Source organism: Cuculus canorus, chromosome Z (genome assembly GCF_017976375.1).
Source record: "Cuculus canorus isolate bCucCan1 chromosome Z, bCucCan1.pri, whole genome shotgun sequence".
Classification (NCBI taxonomy): Eukaryota; Metazoa; Chordata; class Aves; order Cuculiformes; family Cuculidae; genus Cuculus; species Cuculus canorus.
This window is the reverse complement of record NC_071441.1, coordinates 41,331,620-41,355,986: the sequence shown is the minus strand read 5'-3', so window position 1 is coordinate 41,355,986 and position 24,367 is coordinate 41,331,620. Positions and strand designations below refer to the sequence as shown.

The 24,367-nt window shown below is 41.7% G+C and overlaps 1 protein-coding gene across 5 annotated transcripts in view; it reads left to right on the top strand.

The window, feature by feature from the left end:
* The window catches only part of NRG1 (neuregulin 1), a 455,801-nt gene that overhangs the window by 306,379 nt on the left and 125,055 nt on the right, over nt 1–24,367 (top strand). For 4 of the 5 annotated variants that reach the window (XM_054055245.1, XM_054055243.1, XM_054055244.1 and 1 more), the window contains 4 exons: nt 3,207–3,384; nt 9,675–9,799; nt 17,322–17,372; nt 20,339–20,389. In XM_054055245.1, the coding sequence (XP_053911220.1) occupies nt 3,207–3,384; nt 9,675–9,799; nt 17,322–17,372; nt 20,339–20,389 (405 nt within the window). The remainder of the gene's footprint in view (nt 1–3,206; nt 3,385–9,674; nt 9,800–17,321; nt 17,373–20,338; nt 20,390–24,367) is intronic. The other variant, XM_054055246.1, reaches the window with a different exon arrangement.

Here is a 24,367-nt window from a genome sequence, read left to right as displayed (position 1 = left end):
AAAAGTGTTTTCCTTGGACTTTCTCCCTCATTCCTGCCTGCGACAGCAAGCCTCACCTAGAGCAGTGGGCAGAAGCCTCAGTGATGTTCGGAGCAGTGCTGCATGACAGGCACATCAAGGAGCTGTGGAAAGAAGCCAAGCTGGCAGGAGATGCTGTGGGGACAAAGGAGAAAGGGGTAGAGAGGGGAGGGAGGTGTCGGGGGGGGGAGCAATGTGTGGTTATCATTGTAAGCATCTTTATCTACTTTAAAAAGAATTTTTACCCCTTAGACGAGGTCCCATCTACCAGCACCAGAGAAGCTGGCACAGGCTGCAATGAAAGTCAACTACCTCTAGCAACAGTGGAAGCTGTAGCTGATCTTGATCCAAGCATATAATGCTGTAGTTTTATCAGCACAAGCTTTCTCATACGCCTGGCAGGTCTGATTAACTTTTGCAGAACTGCAGCTGAAAGGAAACAAACATAGTGTAAATGAAAAGGGGGAGGGGGGAAAAAAAAAAGAAACAATTACTTTTCTGTCATGTCTGTGAACAGCTTTTACTGCTTTCCCTGGAGACCCTGCATGCTTGGACAGCAAGTTACTGTGAATTAGTGAGGGTCACTGCCATTGATTAAATCCTCTTTTATGTTTCTTGGTAACTCTTGAATTATGGCAAGAGTTGAGCATATTAATTTAACGATTTTTTTTTCATTGGCAGTTCTGATGGAGGAAAAAAACTGCAAGTCATTTTGAGCAGATAATATTGAATTAAAATAAAAGTCAGGAACAAAATGGCATCTCCTTTTTATTCCCAGTTTCATACTGCTATGTTGCAGGAAAATCAATAACCAGTTGAAATCTTAAACACAAAAATTTTGATCCTTGCAGTTGTTCTCTTAATTTATGCAAGATATGGACTGGGAGTATAATAAGTGAAATATGGTAAAATTAGGAGTGTTGCCTTTTTATATCACACTTCTGCTGCTTCTTTTCTTATGTAGTGACAGAACTATAATCTTAACTCTTTAATGACAGAATGAAACTATAAGTACAGACCTCAGTAGTTAAGTCTGTTAGTTAATGTTGAAAAATATGAAGATTGGTATTTTTCAAAAAATTCTTTCTGTCCTTTGGCTAAATACCTGAATATTTATACATGTGTGGTTTTGTAAATATAAATATGCAAATACATATGCACACTCTCGTAAAAGTATATACTTTTAAACATATTGGTTTCAGCATGGTGTGTGGGCATTTGTTTTTTAGAAAGCAAGAATTGTTTTGACAGCATTTTGGGAACATGCTGGGATTTTCGAAGTTATCCAGGGAGTCTGTGTGAAAGTAGAAACTAACATATGAGAAGCCGTTGTGGGGGAGATTTCTTTCTGGTGATGAAATCCTGGGCTTTACCTGATCTCTCCCAGTGCAACTCTGACACACATACCTACCCCACGGGTAAAACCTCCATGGACACTCTCCCCAGAGAAGGTCTTCTTCTTGGACATTTTGCTGATGTCTAGTCTAAGACTTTCTGCCAGAGACTTGTTTTCCACACCAGCAGAGGTGCATGAAAAAAGTTGTCACCTTCCTCTTAATCAGAAGTTTTTTAATTATTGAAGACTGCTCTGTCCCTATCCTGTCTTCTGCAGGTGACCTGTGCCAGTCTCTCACCACCCTCGTTGTGTAGAATTTCTTCCTAATACCTAATTGAAATCTTCTGCCTTCCAGTTTAAAGCCATTCCCTCTTGTCCTATCACTACATGCTATTTTAAAAAGTCCCTCCATAGCTTTCTTGTAGGCTCCCTTCAGGAACAAAATTTTGGCTGTGATGGTGCTGCTTGTTTTTTTGTCTAACTAGAATTAAGGGCATTCATGTCAGCAGGTCTCCACAAACACGCGTGCAACAGATATCAGTATACAATCAAGAGTGTTTCTGGTTGTTAAAACATTCTCTTGTACAGGACCATATTGGAGACTTGTTGGTTCCCGGCAAACACTTCTAATCTACATGTAATGGAAAATCATTTGGCCGTGCTGGCCATTTGTTTCCTTGGACAACATTACAGCTGTTAAGTAACAAATTACAGGGCAGCTAGAGATGCTGCCTGGGAGTACTGACTCGCTGGAGCTACAGACCAACACCAGGGGACAGCTGGTTGGGATGGATTCCCAACCTATCACCTGTCAGCTGACCAGCTGTAACTCCCCATATAAGCTGTGCCCAGTTGTGTGGTAAAGGTATTACCTTAAGCCACAGGGCAAGAAAGATTGAACTAGTTTTATCTCAATACTGGAGCATGGTGGAGGCTGGTTTACAGCTAACCCAGGGGAGCAAATGAAGGGTGGTGTCTCAAAGGGGGACTGCATCTTCTTGTGAAGCTTGTTCTCAAAGAGCAGTACTAGTTGTGAAATATGCGAGGTCTTTAACTTAGAAAGCCCTAAATGGTTTGAGATTTACCCACACAAGAAACAATATTGCTACAGCACAGTAGGAATTGAGAATCATCAGCTGGAGCCCGTCAGTGTGTGGGAGCCTTTGGCTGCGTGTTTTCAATGTCCCCTTCTGTGTCCAAATACCCTTAATTGCTATTGATTCTCTTGATGGGCTTCCAAGCTTATTGTCTCTTGCCTCAGGGAAAGGATATGGCCAAGCTGAGGCCTGAAGTATGATGTGTGTTTTAATGTTTTGCTGGAGAAAAAGGCATTCCTTCAGATTAGGCAAACTGTTAGGCTTATGCTTTTAGCTTTCTGTTACACCTAGGTTGCGCCTAGAGCCTTTGGGTAGTCACTGATTTGTACCAGTTGAAATAAAAAAGCAGAAAGACATCCTCCCTTTCCTTTTCTGTATTACCTACCAAGGCTGCCTGCTGCGGCATGCTGCCTTGTGTCTAGGTGCACACCATCAATTAAGTGCTGTTAATGCTTCATATTATATTCTGAAACAGCAGTTTAGTCTTCTTGAAGGCTGTGTATGGCTTGCAGTTTGGAAAAGCCATATAAGAGGACTCTAAGGGACCAAACTAGGCTGTCCTTAAATGTGCCCTTAAGCTTTAAGGATGATACACTTCACCCACAAATTATCCTTATTTTTCACATTTTGGTGTAGAAGCATGTCTAGTCTCATTTGGGTTTTGCTATTTGTGGCTTGCCGAGCTCAATTTGAGTTAGCACTGTTTTCCCTTCTGAGGATTGCCTAATCACCAGCACATTCTTTTATTTTTTTAGCGGTGCCTCCCAAATTGAAGGAAATGAAAAATCAAGAGGCTGCTGTGGGTCAGAAGCTAGTGCTAAGGTGTGAAACCACTTCAGAGTATCCTGCGCTCAGATTCAAATGGTTAAAGAATGGAAAGGAAATAACAAAAAAAAACAGACCAGAAAATATCAAGATCCCCAAAAAACAAAAGTAAGTACAGGCATTTCTCACAAATGGGGCTGGGAGGGATGGGGGGAGCTGTTCACCGGAATACAGGTGTTGAGATTGTTAATTGAGGTATAAGAAAACCAAAAGATGTAAGTTAGAGAGGACAAAAATTTAAGGAAACCGACACTATTATTTTTTCCTTGAATGTATAAATGACGTTATAAATATTTCATAAATAATTTTCCCTTTTCAATTTCTATTTATTTTCTGATAGCTAGAGGGTATAGTCCAGTAACCTTGGAGGCAGGCCATTTTTAAACTACTGACAAGAACAGAGGAATCTGATGTCTGTTGTCTAAAATCCAAGAACATTTAAAATCATCAAAGCAATGTAGATTTGAAATATGGTTGAGATTTGCTTTACAAGCAGTATAGTCCTTAAAAAGGGCTGAATGCTGCCTGTATTAGGTTCAAATGTCTTATGCAAGCTTGAAGTAGTCCTTTACTAAAGGCATTTCCACACATGCAGAACAAGGCACGGGTCTGGCAGATGCTGGATGAAGGAGTAAAAGCCTGCAAATCGCATCCTTCTGGATAGGGGAAAGCTCCCCCTACATGTGACTGATGACTAGTGCTAAAAGATCTCCTTTTCCTTGTTTCTGCAGGACTGGAGAAGCAGCTCCACAATGCATTGAGACAGGAGAAAGCTTTTGCGATGTGATCTCTGCCTTTTTGCTTGGGTTAAAAAATTTCAGTTGTAGCCACCTATCCATCGAAGGAAACTGTGAAAATCTGTTTGAATACAGGACTTAAATTCTCGCTTCTGCTCTCAGAAGGCAGGGCAGCTATCTGCTGTAGTGGGCTGTACCTTCCCATCGTACAAGACACACAGGATTTTGGGTGGGCTCTGCAAGAGCTTTTTCTTTCCAGAGTGTCAAGTGTGTCCATACTTTTTGTCAGGTCTCATATAATTAGGCAAAACAGCAGCAAAAATCAAACAGGCGCTTGACCTTTCAAGTTATGCAAGTTGAAAACCAGACCTGGTCTGCTTTGCAATTTCTTGCATCCCAGCCTGGGGAGCAAGGTGAAACAAGGAAAGGTTCAGAGCAGCATCACCATAGACCTTGTGACACAGTTGCACTGACAGCAAGAAGAACCTTGTCTCGTCCCAGCATTTGCGAAACGGAACTGTTCCAAGTGGCAGATAGCCTGGCAAATTGTCTGGACCCATTTGCAGGGCCATATGTCTCTTTGAGAGTTGCATTTTCAGTCTATTCTGTGAAGAAAATGTTGAGGTCAAAGCCTGGCCCTCAGCATCCCCAGGAATACAGTACTGCCTGTGAGAGGCAAACAGTGTTTTGTCCTCTTACGTTTTGGCTGTTGCTGATTGACCAAACTCACCAGAGCCATGATTTCACTTTCTGGGTGTAGGCTTTGTCAATTCAGCTTTGAATCAGTAATGGCCTTCTGCCAGCTCCCTTCTTGCTCTTGTTTTTTCCCCACAAAACTTGAGGAGCTAGCAGAAGGGAAATCAATGATAGCTATTAATTAAAGCATACGCGTCGAATGCGTGAGACTGTTTTTCAGGTTGATGTGCCAAAATGTGTTTAAAATGCCCCAAAAGATAAATAATTAAAAAATTAAAATTTGACCTTTTTCTGGCAAATGGAAATCTGAAGTCCTCTTCCCCCATCATAAGTGGGCAGAGTGCAGGATTTGACCTGGATTTCACACTTCTGCATACTACTTCTGCCATGAGGGTATCACTCATTGTTGGACTTTCTCTCTTCTATTTTCTGTTTTAAAACAGAAATGTCAATGTGGAACAGAGAAGCTCTTCCAGTTAGAGACGTGAAAGTCACTAGATGTAGAATACAAAAATGGGGAAAGACAAGGGTTATCTGCTGACATCTGAAGGATTTTCCGTGCCTTTCTACTTTGAGTTTTTAGTTTGGGGACACATCGGTGCTTTGCCATTTCTTCTTTTGCTGTTTATGTATATTTCTAGGACTGAGTAGATGTGAATATATTAAGAGGAGTTTTTATTGTCATAAGAAGTGAGACAGGCACATGTTCTAAAATTAAAGGAAAATGGTGTGAAAGCGCAATGTAAATAAACACAGAAAAAGACATGCATGTTACAGTAAATAAAGTCACATTAAAAAGATCCTATTGCAAATGAAAGGAATATCAATGATCAAGGATTTTTTCCCCGCACTTATTTTCTGTGTTTTTTTCATGACAACACGTGAACAAATATTTGTCCTGTTCATGTGGTGCCATATTGTTACAACAAGGATTTTAGGGAGAATTTTTTACTATTACCAAGCATAGGAAACATCAGCTAGAATGGCTAGAGCTGTGTTGAGCTGTCTAGAATTAACATCTGTTTTAAAGGTCAAACAGCTACAAAAAAGTAGGCGATGTGTCTGAAGAACCGTTAGCTTGCAGGTTACCACAGCTGTATTGACTCCTTCAATTTAAACACTAAGAATAATATTTTGTATATATTTCTTAAAAACTCACAAAGTTTGTTAGTATACTGCACAATGGCCAGAAGTGACTTCTGGTAATACTGTATTTTGCAAGAAGTAACCTTTCTCATTCTGTCATGGCAGAGTAAAACCTGTTAATTGTTGGGAGAAAAATAAATGTTTCTGAGATCTGGCTATTTAGCTTTAGGGTTTTTAACAATTAAAAAAATATCTGGCAGAATGATGAAGTATTTACCTCAGATATTGAAAATGAAGACATTAGCTTGACATCCGGAACAGGCATTGAAAAGATAATAGTGCAGCTCTGTGTTTATTGGGTGCATTTGGCCACTGTGAATACAACTGGTTCAAAGGATTTGCAGAAGTGGAGCACATGCTGACTGTGTTTTCTTGGTTTTTTAAGACTTAAGATGACCCCTCTGGCAATGGAGGCTTTCTCAAAACTTAGCTTTCTGAAGACTGCCTTGCATGCAAAATGAACTCAGAATCACATCTCTAAGCTTGCTAAGATGATTTCAGAGTAGTTGATTCAGAAGGTACAGAGTCCTGACATGCCATCGCATGACAGTACAGCAAGTGAACTGCACTAAGCTGTGCCCCTTCTCATTACACAAGAGAAACCGAATGAGTTTAGGTTTTAATGAAAAGCATTTTAAACATTCACTTTATACCACAAATTTGTCATGGACATGGCATGCAGTCAGTGAGTTTCTGCTCCTTTTCTGATCGCTGATGATTCCTGATGCCACAGTTGATTGATTTGTGTAATAAGCTCTTCCATTGCATCAGTGGAGATATAGAAAAAATCAGGCACCAGGCAAGGGTCTTTTACCTACTAGCTAACTTTCCCAAGCCTGCCCACTTTTACTGGTGGCATTTAATTTTTCTTCTCTGATTTCAAACTCGGGTGAAGCTATCACATTTTCGGTTTGGGTAGTGTGCTGTACAGAGTGAGACTCTCACCCTGTGCTGAAGAGAGTCCTTTATCAGGCTAGGGTTTCCTTGGGCAGAGGCCAGGTGTTTGCCACATTACCTAGATGATGGCTTTGCATGCAATAGTGCATGAGAATACTTTGTGTGCTAGTGCTCTGTACCTTGGGCTTCATCCAAGCTTAGCCTGGATATTTGCCTGCAGACAGGCAATTCTGGATGACAGATGGAGACTGGAAGGACAATGAATTCAAGCAGTCAGATGAGGTGGGCTGGAACTGCATTCTGCGGATGTATTTCTTTCCCTTTAATGTACGAATACATGCTCAGCAGTGTCACAGTGGCGATGAGCTAGATATAGCAGAAGCAAATCTTACAAGGAGAGGTATTTTTTTGCTTTAGTGTGTAATAGATTGAGAAAAGGAGCAGCACTTAAATACAAAAGCCCTTATTAGGGGCTTTAAGTGAGCACTGTCAGAGTACTGTATTGCTAGGGAGCTGTTTGATTTGCAGCCATTAGTCATCTTCTGATCTAACTGTTTAGAATTTTGTCCTGGTATGTCTCAATAATATTCTTAAGGCTATAAATATTCATATTATTTCTCATGCTTTCAGAGAGAAAACTCATTTCAGAGTTTAAATAAAAACAAGAAAATTGAGGTTGTTGGAAGTAGATTTTGTAAGAAATATGGTTGCTTGACCTATTTTAATATAATCTCAAAATTATTCAAGGGAGACATAATTCCTTGCCTTTTCCCATAGGTATTGTGTAAAATAAAAAAGGATAAAAGTAAATGTTCAGGGCAAAGAGTTTCTTTCTCTAAAAGCCAAGAGTACCATAATGGTGGTTTGCATCAATGTTACTTAATATTATATGGAGATGAAAAGAGACTGCAGCAGGCATATGGTGGGTTCCCAAATAAAAGTGGTATAGCTGCAGCTGTTTTTCTTGCTTATCAGTGAGTTGAATTGAGTTCTTCAAAAAACTGCACCTATCTACATTGCCTTTTGAAACACCCTGAGGCTACAGCCTGCTCTCCCTCTAGACAAATGTCTGCAAGCACAGCTGAAAGATAATCTGTGGAATATAGGAAATATCAGATGCCCAAGCAAGCTGTTAGGTGGTGTAGACTATTGCCAGACGTTCTTGGGCAGACCCTTAACAGCCTGTTGCAAAGGCAGGTGTGTAGATGGCTAACAGGAAGAGTAAAGAGCAAGCCATTTTTAGTGTGGTATAAGTACAGCTATTAGTCAGGTGCAATATTCCTCCCCTCAAAGAGATAGTTGCTTTCATCTTGTGGATGCCTCTATTGGTGACTCAATCACATTTTACTCATACATTCATGGTTGCCACTAGCTGGACTCTGTTCTTGTATGCCATCTGAAATGCGTCCCAGGTAATTAATTCAGCTTTGGGCATTGGGCTGCTGATGTTGCCTGAGAAAGGAGTCCTAATAGTCAGCTATTCAGTTGTTTACCATTTGAGCAAACCCGAGCAAATTACTAATCCTAGCTTGGCTTCTCCTCCTTATTGGAAGCCAAATGGCCTCAAGAAAGCAGCCCTCTTTCATGGCATGAGGTGAAACTTTTGTAATGTGGGTTTCTACCAGAGCTGAGGTCCACCTAGCACACTGCTGTCATCCCATGAGGGCCACAGTACTGACTCCTCAGTGGCAAGACCTTTGCCTAGCAGCAGGGAAGGCTAAGCTGTCGATAAGCAGGTGTTTAGTAGCAGATGGTATAGTTTACTGGAGGGAGGGATAGCTCAGAAGGATGTGTTAGAAAATAGTGTTGAACATTTTGGTTGCTCTAGAAGCACTCCTGCTACAACAGACTTGTTTCTGGTCTTAACCCAGCCTTGCTGAATGGTTCCTGAAGGGGTAAACGGTTGTGATTTCTGCATGGAGAGTTAGGAGTCATGGCTGTGTTGAAGCAAACCAACTCCCCCAACATATGCGTAGCTCAGCATATATCACTAGATGTGCTGGTGACAATGAGCTTTTAGAATGAAGAATCTAAGCTTCTTGGAAATCCATCCTTTGTGTTGGAGTAGGCAAAATTGGGAAAGCCAGTGTTCATGCACTCCGCTGTTCTGTAGATAAATGGGCAGGCTTTGCCACAGGCAAAAGTTTCTCCAAAGCACTTCTTTTAAATAGAAACTGGGAACGTCAATAATATGTGTATTTCCCCAAGCTAGTCATTCTCCATAGTGTAGGTAATGGGATTATTGTCATCGCATGAGTTGGGGATCACTTGAACGACAGCAGAACATGTTCCTACCACGTTAATGGGTAGGTAGGAGTTCTGCATTTTAAAGTCTAATCTTAAAGCCTTGGAGACTGATTAAATTACGTCTCTGAGCTAGGAACAAAATGTAGCTTCATGCAAATTGTGCTCCTGCCCATTATTTTTTGTTAGTGCTGGAGGATGATTTACTATTGGGGTTTCAGAGGTTATTAAAGAGAGTGGTGTGTCCTAATCTCATAATTATTTAGTCAGATGTTAGAAACTACAGTACTTACACAGAACGCTGCTATTGACTGTATAAACCTGTAGGAAAGCGTAATCTATTTTAGTATTACACCCAGCTCCATGGCATCTGTGTAGTCAACAATTCAGCTGAGAAAGGAGGGTTGTTTTTCAGGTTTCCTTTTAGAATAAAGACTATTCTGAAGCAGAAAAACATAAATGAGTATCTCTGTTTGAGTTCATTAATATGCCTGTTTTCCAGCAGCCTGTAAGAGAGATATTTTTTTATTCTTTTCCTTTCTTTCAAACCTGGATAGTGTTAATCTTTCAGTATGAATGGAAGACAAGACTTCTGGTTAAGAGGAAAGAGTGCATTAGTTGATGCAGTGACTGTTATTCCAGTACAAGATGTTTACATGTTTTTTTCTGATTTCACAGGAAATACTCTGAGCTTCACATTTACAGAGCAACGTTGGCTGATGCTGGGGAATATGCATGCAGAGTGAGCAGCAAACTAGGGAATGACAGTACTAAAGCCAGTGTTATAATCACAGACACCAATGGTAAGGCCTGGCTCTTCATTTTACTATCATGTTCAGATAGACTGTGCATTAAAATTGCCACCAGGACAAAAGAGTTTGGAGGAGGGGAAAGCTTTGCAAGTGGAGTGGAAGTGGAAACACTGAAATCTATTAGGTGTGCTAAGGAAATTAATCAGGACTGGCTTGTCTCCTGTGTAGTTGAGATGTTTGATTTTCCTTACCCAGACAAATTGGATGCCTTCTGTGGATCTCAGGAGAGATCAGCATTTCCTGTGAGACATTTTCCAATACCAAACCTAAGAAGCAGTCAAAATAGTCAAGAAAGAAGAAGATTCCAGTTCCCATAGTACACATCAGTAGCGGAGGCAATGTAGACCTGTCGAGAAGCTTTCATTTAACATAAAACATGTCCTAGTCTGAAATTCCAAACTATCACTCCTGTCTTTGCTTTTAAGGAGTATTTGTATGGCTCTGATTGCCTCCATTTTTACTTTCACAGCTGTTGATAAATTTTTCTTTTGATTTCTAGAATAATAAAGAAAAAAGCATGAATATATTTGAAAGCATAGTATTCAAATGCATTAATGTAATTCAGGTACTGCAGTTTAAACTTATTTTCTTGACGAGCAGAGCTTCTTGTGAGGCAGACACCGTTTAGACTTACCTAAAAGATATAAAATTATTATATATTCCTATTTTTGCAGAGCTCCTTTCCACTTCATGTAGGGGAAGTTCTTTTTCTGACAGCTTTTCATGGGTGTTGCCATTGTACACAAATGTTTTAGCAATACTGTTTCTCCTTGCTCAGTAAGTTGGAGGCTGCGGTTCTGCTGAAATCTTGTTGCTTAGGAGTGACATTGACTAATTCAGCTCCAATAATTCAAACTCCAGTGTCCAGTCATTTGTGAAGTATCAGATGAACATGCCTTCATTAGCAAACAAAGCAGAAGTTCTGTGCATATCTGAGTTGGGTTTAAAGATGTTGTCACAATGGTAGTTACCAGGGATGCTTTTCTATTCCAGATTGTGCTCTGAAACAGGCATATAAATAAATAGAAAAACAAACTTAAACCAGTGGGATTCTTCTTTGGCTATCTGCTGTTTTGTGGTCACATGGTGATTGCTCTACTGTATTAATTTTGTGTATTTGTTATTCTATTTCATCAACTAGAGTCTCAAGTGCTGAGATTTCATACTGTCTGCATGGTATTATAATCATGATCAGATGTCAGCAGACTGATTTAAAATAGCAAGTGTTATTTACCAGAATGTTACTAGGAGGAAAACTGAGTAGGTGTTTCTATATAGTTTTGTAAATGTTCTTGGTTTCCGTGAGTACAAATTTTGGTTAGCTGCTTACATGGAAAGCTCCTATACCGCTTCTGAGATACTGGAGTTTCCAACGCTCAATTGTAGGCACTGTGCTTGCCAATGATACAGATAAATGCAAAAAAAATGCTTGGGCACCCTCTATTACTTTCTCAGACAAGGAATGTCACTGGTAATGTCAGTGGGTAGTGCATGTGGGACCTCATTCCTGTGCTTCATGACATGGATTTTTCAACTTCCTTTGGGCTGTGCTGAATGACAACAAAATACTCCTGCTGCAGGGAGATGGGAGCTTGATTTTGAATGAAAACATTTGTAGGCAAGCTCTGTTATGTGCATTTATGACTGATATGTTAGAAGGTATCTAATCTTATTGCAAAACATAAGTTGTTTGAAACACAGCAGTGCATGAAAACACCCGTGAATGTGAACAAACTGGGATCCAATCTAAACCTGGCAGCTGGCTCTTGTCTGTAAAGATCTGAACTGGAAACTCGGTGATATCTGAACTGGAACATATCAGTGATATTTGATAATGTAGAATCAGGCATGGCAGCATTCATTGCATGAATAAATCAATCATGCATATTTGGTTGGCACATATACATCTGAGCCCCTTCTGCTTATAAATTACCAGTAAAATTGTTCCTGATTTTCCTCCTAATGATGGAATTTTCCACCTGGATTTGAGGAACAGCATGGGCAACATCTGGTGACTTAAGAGCAATGGATCTCTAAGGCCTCTGAGGGCAACATCTGCTTTGCAAATAGGGACAGACCCCCTGCATGGGTGACCTCCTCACCCCTCCTTCCCCCACATTCCCTGACCTCTTCCCTTGCTGGCTTAATGACAGATTTGGGATCCAAACTCAGTAGTGAGCCCTGATGAGCAGTCGTTGCTCAGGCCCTATATTTCTGTGTGGTCTTGCACTACTCATAAGAAAGAGAAAGCTTGTTGGTTTTTTTTTTTTAAAAGGCACAATATTTAGCTCTTATTTGTTGTTTCCTGCCAATGGAAACAACATTTTTGTTGTTTGGAGAAGACATTGGAGTCCGGTGCTGCCCAGGAGCCACTTTGGAAAACTAGTACATGGACATCAGAGAGGATTAAAGCTATCACGGTAGGCAGAGAGGTTACTTCCTTCCACCTCCAGCAGATAGGATGATGGTGGAGTAAAAAACGTATGAAAAACAAGGCAAATGTGTTGGTTTTTTACCCATTCATGGGAAAAACAACACCTTTACTACTAAGGTCATGTGTCTGAAAACTGCTAGTTTCAATTCCCTACTCCAAAGCATAGAGAATGTGTGTAATTGTAATGCAATTGTAAAACATCTTTTGTGGCTTTCATTGAACAAAGAGCTGTATTTTCCCTTGATCTCATCCTCAGAACCAGCAAAATTTTCTGTCCTGAACAGTAATAGTCAGTGTAATAGTAACTCCTGTCCTTGTTGCTGCTGTTGTTATTGTTAATATTGCTGTTACCTAAAACTGCCAAATTTGCTCTTGTGCAAGTTTTTGCTACAACATAAATGCACATAATACACACAAACTCTATTAGCCTACACAGACTTTTAAATTTTCTCATTTTTACTGAAAGAAACATAACACTTTGTCTGTAGAGCCATATATGTGGATTAAAAATGCAACAAGCTTAAAAATAGTAAGGCAAACACTATTTTTTAACCAGTTTTAATAGCAAGCAGTGGGACCTATTCTGTTCTCTTTTAACTTTATATTGAGTATAACTTGCCCACACGATATGAGCTGCCTTCTTATTTTCATTGACTCCTAGTCATGTATGGTCCCTAAAGAAAAATTGTAATTGAGGTCAGAATAGAGGTGTAATGTTCTCCTGGAGCTGTAGAAAGAGGGCACCAGTTTGCTAATGCAATAATAACTGCTTTTTTGCATCATAATTTGTCACTTCAGCCAGGCAAAATTCCTGCAGTGAAATTTTTCATAAACTTTCTCATAAACATGAGATCTTACTATGCTTAGCAAGTAACACTGAGAGAATACTTCATACCATGGCGAAAACTTTCAACTTTATGTTTGAAAATTTGCTCACATACCCCCTTATTTAGACAACTAGGTAAGTGACCTTATTTTCTGAAGTGTTGAGCATGCCACTGCGCGAGCTGAATGTGGTATCAGTCTTTTCCATTTAAACTTGTTGACCTAAATCTTTTGCCTCTCTAGGGTTGTTTACTGTGCCCAGCATGACTCAGGGTGCAGAAGAATGGCTTCCTGCAGAGATATTTCAGAAATTAGCAGTCTGTGGTTCTGGATAACTGCTGGGTTGTGTGCAGGGTATTGTGTGAGCATTCATCCTGCACATGTAGGCTAAGTGAGTTGGCGTAATTTGAGTCATCAGTGGTGGGGCCTGGGATAGCTATTCCCGAAAAAAAGTCGTCAGGTGGTCTGTTTATGTAACTCAACTGTAGGCAGAGGTAAGACTTGGTAAATTCATTAGCTACATGGTCTGTGGCCTGTGCAGTCTTCGGATATTGCATCCATAGGACTTGCAGTGATACTAACAGCTTTGAGCTGTTCAGTAGTCAATAAGAATCTGATATTCATCATTCATTAAAATTTAGTTTTCTATTCTTCATTAGGAGGTAGCCAGTAGCTTATCCTCAAGAAGACAGCAGAGAATAAGTAAATAAAAGCATGTTGCATCGAGTACCTGTAGAGCATGTTGGCATCTATGAAATACATCAAATGCAAGCCAAATCCCTTCTACTCATAATTTGTCTGAGACTTGATTAAAGCAGGAGATCAGAGTATTGCTTCTCTCCTTAGCATAGTTACAGGTGACCTGGATCGTAGTTTGTTTTCAGCTGGCTAGTGTAATGGGTTATATTCTCAGTTGTTGCGAATCATCATGCCTGGACCAAGATCAGTGATTTGGGCCTTCACATAAAAAGAAATGTTGCCATCACTCAGTTTGACAGAGCAATTCCTTTCAGAGTAACTTTGAGCCTTTCCTTGCAATTTGACATATTTGAATTGAGGGTGATGCTCTTTTAATCCAAATTTAAGATGATAATTCTTGGAAGATCTGGAAAAAAGGTAAAATGTGTGGTAGTTTTAAGAAACAAAACATGACTTTAGTCATTGGATCTCCCTATATCCTTGGGAATGTGTCTGTATGGTTCTGAGGTCTTAGGCTATGGCCTTATTCCCCCTCTATACACTTATTCCCTACTTGCCATCTGTAGACCAAGTAGCAGAGGTCTCAGATACTCCCTATTTCTCAAAGTGTGTGCTAGTTTGTGTCATTCTTCATGTAATTCAGAATGTGTCGTCAAAATTGCACAATCAATGCAAAAGGCTTAAATCTTGTATGACTGCCAGAAAGTAAATCTCAGGATCTCAGAAAGCTCGTTTGCAGCTGTAGCTACCTCTGATGTTCGTGGTGTTTGAATCCTCCACAGAGCCCAGCTCGTTGTCCCTGTCAGGGTCATCAGAGCTACCTTCAGGGCCTGAACCAAAACGCAGGAGGTTAACCAAATCCCTTCAGTTTGCTCGAGTAGGCTTTTTGTAGTAGGCCTTTGACAAACTATCTGGAAGTACAAAGTGCCTGTGAGGGCATGCAGAGGGCTTTTCACAGCAGCAGCTAACGATTGTTAGATGTTTGGTTATCCCTGAAGAGGTGGTCTTTTCTGAGAAGGAGAATCTCCTGCCTCTCTCAGAAGCATTACAACAAAGCTTGTTGCACAAGAACCGAGTTATTTCCTCCCTGCCCAAAGAAAGTTCTCTTACCTGGAAGAATGGATCAAAGTACCAAGCCCAGCAAAGTGATGAGTCACTGTGAGTCCTGTGAGGGTTGAGGGAGCTCTTCTGTGTGTTGCCAGAGAAGGCAGCAGAATATTAAGGCCAGAATATTAAGGAAATGAGACTTCAGGGACCTGACACTTAAACCATCCCCAAACAAGGATCTCCTGTCCGTCCTTCGATATTTTTATGTAAGAAACCCCAGCACAAACAGTTTCAGGAAACAGCACTTCACCAAAACTAAGTACTCCTAGAAACACCAGGGGATAGAAATGGATGGGGGTATCTGAGGTAGCTGCTCCTTTTGGGCACTTAAATGTGATGCTGAAAACATGGCTGCGGGCTGCGATCTCCATACCTTAGACTGCAGCAGCAACTGTAAGTATCAGGACTGAAAAATGCTTCCATCTCTTCCACCTGAGGCAAGTATTGACAGACCCCTACCAGCAGCCTCTTTTCTCTCCACTTCTTGTGTTCACGTGTCTTATCATGTGGACCTGTGATGGCCCTCTTGGGTGAAGTAAAATGCCTCTTTTACCACTGTGGTATACTGTCTTTAGTAAACAACGCACACAAATTTTGTGTCTTCCAAATGTTGGCATCCACTGTTAATGTTGCTAACACAAATGTTACTGGTAAGCCTTGGTAGTGTGTAACTTTGCCACATGTTTTCCAAACATATTTCTCATCGTGTTTCAGATGATATGTTCCACTGCTGGGGAAACTTCTTGCCAGCACTCATGCAGACACAGCTGTACTAGGGAGATAGCAGTAAGAAATGCTCCATCAAACTCAGCACAGGCACTAAATGGAATGTATTTTCTTTAACAGTGAAATAAAAATTTGCTTCAGTTGTGCCAGATGCTGAGCTATGCAGCTGTCAAACCTGTTCTGTCTCTTGTTGAGACTAAGAAAGGTCAATTGCTCAGCCAATCCAACTGCACAACAGCAAACTGCCTCTGTACCCCTAAAAATGGTCCTGAAGACTGCCTGATTGCAAGTTACTGTGTTCCAAGACCTAGTGCTTATGATACTCATTTCCATGCCACACATCATTGACTATCAGGGAAATGCTGCATAACGTGTTCTCACATGTTAGCGATATGAAACTGGAACATAATGCACAGGCAACAAGATATTTGCCAAAGAACAGCAGATCAAAATGGAAAAAAAATAGAAAAGAAAAGAAGAGCTAGCAAATAAGAACTTAAAATACAGGCTCAGCACTGAAGTTTAATGAGAGGAATATTGAAGGGAAGACGGTTGGACTGAGTTTTGTCTCTGGTCAAGTTTCTGTGGACTCTGGAGGCACTAGGCACAGCGCCTCCTCATTTAGAATCACAGAACAGAGTAAAAAACATTCCTAAATTGCCTTTTTCTGAATTCTTTTTGTTCAGCCTACCAGAGGATTCTTGCTGTGCCTTGAGGATTCAAGGCAAGACTTCTTCTCTAGTATTTGTGGCCCTTCTTTAGCTGTGGAGTTGAAACTTTTGCATCTGTATTGAACTGCACCACTATGAGGCTGAAAAGTGTTTTGAGAACTTGGAGAAGGCCAGGATTGTTGATATGTACAACTGAAGGGTGACTTGTTCACACCTAGAAAATTGCAAATAATTATGACTTATGGGGTCAGCATCGCAAGGGCAGATGAATGGTGTCATTGGAATAAATACTATGTACGGGTCTGTGAAGCCTAAATGAAGGCTTTCTACTTTCTGCTTTCTCCCATCTGTATTCTGGAAGGCATTAGCAGGGATCTAAGCATGGTAGCATCATCCCCCATAGCCATCAGCCAGTTCAACAAGTGGATGCAAGAAGTCTTTGGCAGTATGTCACTAGGAATAGCATATCTTTGTATGTAGGACCAATATGGAAGAAGAACTTTTCTCATCACTTCAGTGAAGCAACTGTTTGATTTCCATCACAGAGCCCACAGCAATCATCATATAGGGGACTGGGTTTGCATGTGCAACTTAGAAGATTTCCCTGAAGTGGCAAGTGACATTATTGGATGTACTTACCAGCAATTCAAGTGATATGAACAGGAACACATCTTCACAAGATTTAACTGCCTAGAAGCATAAGGAGTGAATACTCACACTGACACCTTCCAGAAGCAGAGCATGATTTCTCCTGTTGTCACTGAGGAATTATTCCTAGGATAGAAGGAGAGATTGAACAACTGGCTTCTTTCCGAAGAAACAGGCTTTTTTCTTTAATCCCACTAGTGACGTCATTGTTTTTAGATTTTTCCCAAAAGGAAACTTTTGTACATTGGTGTCTGATTGCAGCCTCTGCCCACTGAAGCAAAAATTGAGCTTGCTTCTTTAGACACCTTTTTCCCCTTTACCTTGTCCATTCTTGGACCTGAATACTGTTAGAGGATCATTTGACTCTACATTATAACTTCTTGTTGCCTCTTGTGTTTTCCAGAAAGCACCAGAAAGATACCAGTATCAACAGAAGGGACAAAAACTTCTTCACGTAAGTTGAATTAACAGGGTCTTTCTATATCCTTTTCTTCGTTCCTTCTTCAAACTGCTACTGCAGCTCTGAAGCTCCTCCCTCTGAGCAGAGAAGAATTCACCTGCATCCAACTCCTCAGTATTACCTTGAATACTGGAGCTGCGACAGGGACTAAGAAATGAATGAAGGAGGGTTAAAGTGTACTTTTTAACACCCTGTATTTGTATTGAGGATGCTAACTTGGCCTGCAGCTGTCAGCCCACAGCAGCCCAAGTTAAAAAGTATTTGAGTTGTTAGGAACTGTGTCTTGAATAAGCCCTTTTTGCTTCTGTTCCTCAAAATCCTAGCAGCTACATATCAATTTGCAGAGTGTATAGACATATCGAGGTTTCCTCCAGAAAGTCTGTTGCCTAGACTCCTCTCGTTCTCAGGGCTCTTCATATAATTCCTGGCAGCTCTGTGGGTTCTGTGAATGTAGACAGGTAATTCACTGTCAGTAGCTTAACCATTTATGAAGCTGCCTTGGGATACTAGGAGTGTTCTCCAGATGGTGTCCGTTCAGGCTGGTAGAATTTTGCTTTCAGCATACCACCTGCAGTTACAGATTGCACGCCTCCAGAGTTACTCCTGGAACTGTCCTCAGTGAGAAGTCACTTTAATTATTTTAACTATTAGAGCTACTTCATATATATATGGCCGCAATACAAGCAGTTGCCTCTACTGCTGAATTTGGCTGAGGGAGCTGTAGATAGGCGTGTGTAAGCTGAGCATCTCAAGGATTTACACGATGCACATATCCTGCTTGGCAAAGAGGCAGGGGTCCTTTTATCTTTTTGAGAAAGCTCTGTCTGGCAGAGACAGGTTTTAGTGTGAGATGACAGTGTTTGTAGGATAGATCAAGAAAAACAGTGTGATTGCCAGATTTTGCATTTAGCGTGCCTGCAGCCTCTCCTTTGATGCATCTGCGTGTGTGGCGACCTACTTCTGAAATCTTGGCTCTGCTGCCTGGCAGAAGAGCCGTTGGATGTGCACATATTCTTTCATGTTCTCAGTGGGGCCTGTCACTGGTGCTTCACTGGATATGTATGAGACCACATAGCTAATAGCAAGTGTCCTGTAACCATTGGAACTATTTTTGTTTAAAGGAGGTGACATGCTGATCACCGACTCCTCTGAGCTCGCCTGGCCTCTCCCTTGTGCAGCAAAAAGGCAGTCCCTGCACTTCATTCCCTTCTTTCCCATGAACCAAATTTCTTGTTCTTGAGTGGTCTCTTTCTTTGTCTATGCCCCTTCCCATGCCTGCTGTTACAGTACTGTTCTTCTCTTTACTGCTGTTGTGCCACTGGAGAGCAGGCGGCTGGGATGTTGAAAAGGCTGACTGCATTCCTGATGAATCACTGCATTGGCAGATTTCATGCCAAGCAGGACATCACACTATTGTCCTGACAGAGAGCAGAAGGCAATAAGTTCCATGGTCTGCTTGTTGAGGTCTCCTCGTGCAGCTCTGAGTAGGTCTTTGCTATGTGGCTAGAGCCAAGCCCAGCCAAGTGCCATTTTTCCCCACCGTTCTCACCCAGACCTGGATCCAGACCATGTCAGCTTTCTATGCCTCTATAGGAGTTTCCTACTGACCAATAGAGTCTGTGGTCTGGGGCACTGCTTTTTTTTTTTTTTTTTTTCCCACCCAGGTCTTGCAAATGCAAAGAAGTTATTAGTGCATTACTTTTTTAATTGGAGATAGGCTATAGTGAGATGCTAGTGTTTAAATCAGCAGTATTCTTGAAGTATTGCTACAATTACTTTTTGGTGATGGAAGGAATTACAGAGCACTCTTAGATTTTAAATGTGGTTTTACTCTGTGTAAAAACTGACTCTACTAGGTGACAGATTCATTTTTTCTGCCTGATGTTACATGTTAAATATTTCACTACAGAGCGTGCAACATGCCTGACATGCTCCTTAGAATGCACAGGCAAATTGCTAGCCACCCTGACCTCCTTCATCCCTTTCCACAGTGGCGTGTCACATTGCCACTTCAGGGAAAGTGCTTTCTCTGCAAACTTTTCCTTCAAGCTGATAGTACTTCTCAAACACACTCTTCAATTCTTTATTCATGCATGACACCATACGTTTTGCTGGGCTCTAAGTCAGTGAAAGCCTGTGCAGCCACCCATATGCATGGCTCTGGTTTGCTGCATGGGTCAGGTTCCTGCAGCTCAGAAGGTTCAACCCTTGTTCTAGCTAGCTTGCTTCTTTCATTAACACTTCTGAGTGTTTCCTTTATGCGATTTGTATTCATTTCCTTCAGTTGTTCTACAGGATTATTTGCCATCTTGAGAATGCTTCTTCATTTTCCTTTCTTTGTAACAGCTTTGTGGCTGGTGCTATGTCCCATTTTGTTCTGGAACATATTCTGCAGTACCTTCCTGCTACAGCTCTCCTCAGAGGGGTGGCATTCATGTACCCTGCTCTCTTTCAGGACGCCAAGGTCCTTAGCCATAGTTGTGATAGACCTGGAGGCCTGACTGACCATTTGGAGTTATGTGAGATGTCAAGAAGTTAGTGGTTCCTGAGTCAGCATGTGGAGGTTCAAGACCCATGGCTTACTGCTTTCCGCTTTCCTCTGACACTGTCACAAACAGTTGGAAACTTTGCTCTCTCTGCCAGTTTTGTCCTGGCCTTCCTGCCACTCCATGCCTCACCCCACCAGCTTTGGAGCATTTTTTGCTGTAATTGATTCACAGTGTGCCTAGGACGTGCTGTACCGACTTTGAAGTTCTTTGCTTTCTTGGGCTATCTCACTTTTTTCTCTGTTTTGGTGGTTTCTTGATTAATGAAAACAAACAAACAAAAAACAAAGCCAAACCGAAACAAGCAAATAACTTAGAAAGCACTGCTGTCCAAAGATGTTCAGGCTTCTCCAGCATAACAATGTAGCAGTCACTGTGTTCTTACAACTTTGTTGTTACTTCTGTGTGTTGCAGAACCCATGCTTAGGATACAAGCTTCAACAGAAGAAACAAATACTTCCTCCTGTAAGTATACACAAGTTGTTTAACTTATTGCTGGCAATACCTTCAGGTACATTTCTCACTCCCTAGCTCAGAAAAAAATGTGATTCTACCTAAACCTACTATAAAAGGTTGGAAGTGACTGAGTAGGAGTACTGCACCACGAATGCAGTTGTTATATGTATTATAAGTATAACTCTTAAAACCATGTCCTTGGCAGATCGAGGGCTAGTCACCTTCCTTCAGAAAAGTCAAAGCACACACCTAGGCACTGCTCCAGTGTTTTCTATCTGGAATTCCCTTCCCTGCCCTTCTCAGGCAGTATATGCCTTCAAACACTGTCTCTGCTGCCTCCACAATCCCTAACCCTGCTGTAGCTGGAACAGCCTCAGGTCCAGCCATCCCCAGCTGCAGTGTATTTCCCTTCATCCCTCTGCCAGCTTGTGCTTGTTTGAGCTCCTCAGGCTCTTTTTGCTGTGTCGCACTGCCATTGGTAAGAGGATGAGGAAGGTGAGGATATCTTTTTGTGTATATTCCTTCATCTGGGACAGAGAACCAGAAATGGTTTCCCATTCCTGAGGAAGAAGGGTTGTGCTTGTATCAGGAGCACACTGGGAGCTGCAGGGGCGGCAATGAGGAAGATGACTCCTTTCCTCCTGTGGAAGGATGCTTCCCAGGGAATCATAGAATCACTAGGCTGGAAAGGACCTACTGGATCATCGAGTTCAACCATTCCTATCAATCCCTAAACCATGCCCCTCAGCACCTCATCCATCTGTCCTTTAAACACCTCCAGGGAAGGTGACTCAACCACCTCCCTGGGCAGCCTGTTCCAGTGCCCAGTGACCCTTGCCATGAAATTTTTTTTCCTGATGTCAAGCCTGAACCTCCTCTGGTGGAGCTTGAGGCCATTCCCTCTTGTCCTGTCCCCTGTCACTTGGGAGAAGAGGCCAGCTCCCTCCTCTCCACAACCTCCTTTCAGGTAGTTGTAGAGAGCAGTAAGGTCTCCCCTCAGCCTTCTCTTTTCCAGGCTAAACAACCCCAGCTCTCTCAGCTGCTCCTTGTAAGACTTGTTCTCCAGCTCCCTCACCAGCTTCGTTGCTCTTCTCTGGACACGCTCCAGAGCCTCAACATCCTTCTTGTGGTGAGGGGCCCAGAAGTGAACACAGTACTCAAGGTGCAGTCTCACCAGTGCCAAGTACAGAGGGAGAATAACCTCCCTGGACCTGCTGGTCACACCGTTTCTGATACAAGCCAAGATGCCATTGGCCTTCTTGGCCACCTGGGCATACTGCTGGCTCATGTTCAGTCGGCTGTCAACCAACACCCCCAGGTCCTTCTCCTCCAAGCAGCTTTCTAGCCAGATTTCTCCTATTCTGTAGCACTGCATAGGGTTGTTGTGTCCCAAGTGCAGGACCCGGCATTTGGACTTCTTAAACTTCATGCCATTGGTCTCAGCCCAGTGGTCCAGCTTGTTCAGATCCCTTTGCAGAGCCTCCTTACCCTCCATCAAATTAATGCTTCCGTGCGTCAGATCCATGCATGGGAAGCATGCTTCACAGCCGTAATCCTGTACACCTTCACCCTTGAGAGTCATCAGGTAAAGCGTTCCAGCTCCTTACTATGCCCAGATCCACCATCTACCCAATCTGGTTTTGAGCAGCCTGGAAAAACGCTCCTCCTTTGAAAGCACTGAGTATTGCCAGCTGCCAGGAACAAGGTGGCAAGGGAGATTGACCGGGAGTCCAGTCCACCCTGGTAGTTCTGCTGTAAAGTATGGGGTGTCCTCTGTTGCATAAACTATACCTAGGTGCCCTTACATCACATCTAGTAGCTGCTGTAGCAGCTTAAGGGGCAATGGTCAACACCAAATCTCTGGACACAGCATTCTTAATATTTTTCATAATTTATATGAGATACAAAGGATATATTTTTGTAGATTTTCTTCTTAGCTATTAAATTGATTAGTGTTTTAATTGTATGTTGAAGGAATTTTAGAAACCTGGTAATTTTCAGAGGTTGAAAAGCTTTCTGCTAGCAAGGTGAGAAATAGTAATGTTTTTAGCCTTCTTTTTCCTCTGATGCATAGCATTGTGGAAGGCAGGAATAATTCCTGGAGCAATTTAAAATATTTCTTTCTGTTCAGGTCTCAGTTGCATTAATGTAAATCGGGAGTAGTACTATTCAAATCACTAAAATAAGTAATGGAGAAGAGGGAGCAATATTTGATATTGCTGCTTGTGCTGGGTAGGAAAGGTACTACAAAGCACGAGGGAGACGTTTATTGCTAACAGATGTGAATGTCTGCTCGCACTACAGAGTAATGAGGAAGTCGAGTCCATGTACTTATTCCGAAGTTGCTCAGGGCTTTTCTTTTCTGAATTTCAGTGGGACATGTCCATTTCACACTTGTCACTGTCAATCTTCTAACAGCTACAGGAGATAAAATAAACTGTTTCCTTCCACTTCTCAGACAATAGCAGATGTTTCAGAGAATATGCCAGCACCGTCTCTGTTGGCCAGACGCTGAGAAAGACCTGAGAACAGCAGAGTGATTCAGTAGGCTCTCTCCCTTGGGCTTTTACAAGAGAACAGACATGTGTCATGTCTTGCTTTTTAGAGTTTCACTGAAAGACCCATCTCTATAAGACACTCCACAAGGACATCCCAAAACTTAACATCTGTCTACTCTCTTATATGCACACGTACTAAATTCTCCTAAAAATCCAACCCATTTTGAGAGTGTAGGCCTCCATTCTTAAGTAAAGGAGAAGGGAAAGACTATAATGTATTTGAACTTTCACAAAGGGCTGGTGATTGTGTTGGGGTGTCAGTAATCCAAGGGAGGAGGATAATCATGCTTTTGTGTCCTATTTCATGTTGTGATACTTCATGGTACTGATTGCTAATGATGCCCCTGGCAGGAAGAAATGCTTCCTGCCTTCTCTTTGCCTCAGCCCTAGGGTTATTCCAGATATATATTTATTTTTTACTCTGTAATATTGAAACCTATGTTACAGCTTTCGTTTTCCTTGACAATGGAGCTCTCTGTGACAGGTTTTTTTTCTGCTGAACAAAGTGAACAAGACAACAGCAATTGGAGCCACGTGTGCTGTCACTATCAGTGACTGCAGAGGCCATACTTAAGCACATCAAATCAATTTAGGACTGGAAGACATTTTTCTTCCCCTTGTTTCCAGGACTAAGTGCCTTATGACCCTGTGACTTTTTTCTGCTTAGCAGTTGCAGTGGAGAAAGTAAATCTGAGACTTCACCCTAGTGCCTTGTTTTTATGGAGTCAGTCAACTTTGTATTCAAGACTAGAGAATAAAAATGTGGTGGTCTTTTTACTCCTCTGGGACTTAATAAAAGAATCTTGGCCTCTCAGTCTCGTAGGCAAAAATAGCATACATATGGCAGCTTTCCTTTTCTTTAGAAAAGTGGTCCCAAAACTTGCATTCTTGTTTGTAGGTTACAACATACATGGAAGGAATTCAAAAGCAATCAGATTTCCCAGGTTAAAAACATCAGCTCTTCGCATGGCCTCCTAGTCGAGGTATTCTGCAGGAACATTCGTGCAGTGTAAAAGGCGAGAAGGAAATGGTGGAATACAGGCTATTTACAGTGACCACAGCTCCTATTGGCATGTGAACCATCTACAAATAGTATGGGTATATAGGCTAGCAGTGATATGGCACCTTAGCTCACTATTTCTATGGACAGTAAAAGTCTGGAAACCCATGCTCTAAAGGCTAGACTGGATTGAAAGCCAAGCATTTGTAACAGTAGGAAATTAACAAGTTGGACAGAGCCAGAGCCTATGGGAGTCTATTTCAGACTCTTTGTCATATACAAACATTTGTTTAGTTACACTTTGCAGCATTACCATCAGGCTCTTGATGCAAGCTAAGGGCTGCAGGGCTGCTCCCTAAAGTGTCTTTCGAGGCACTTCCTCCATCAAAGAGCCAGGGCACTTGTAATCTGTATGTTCCAAGTCTGATT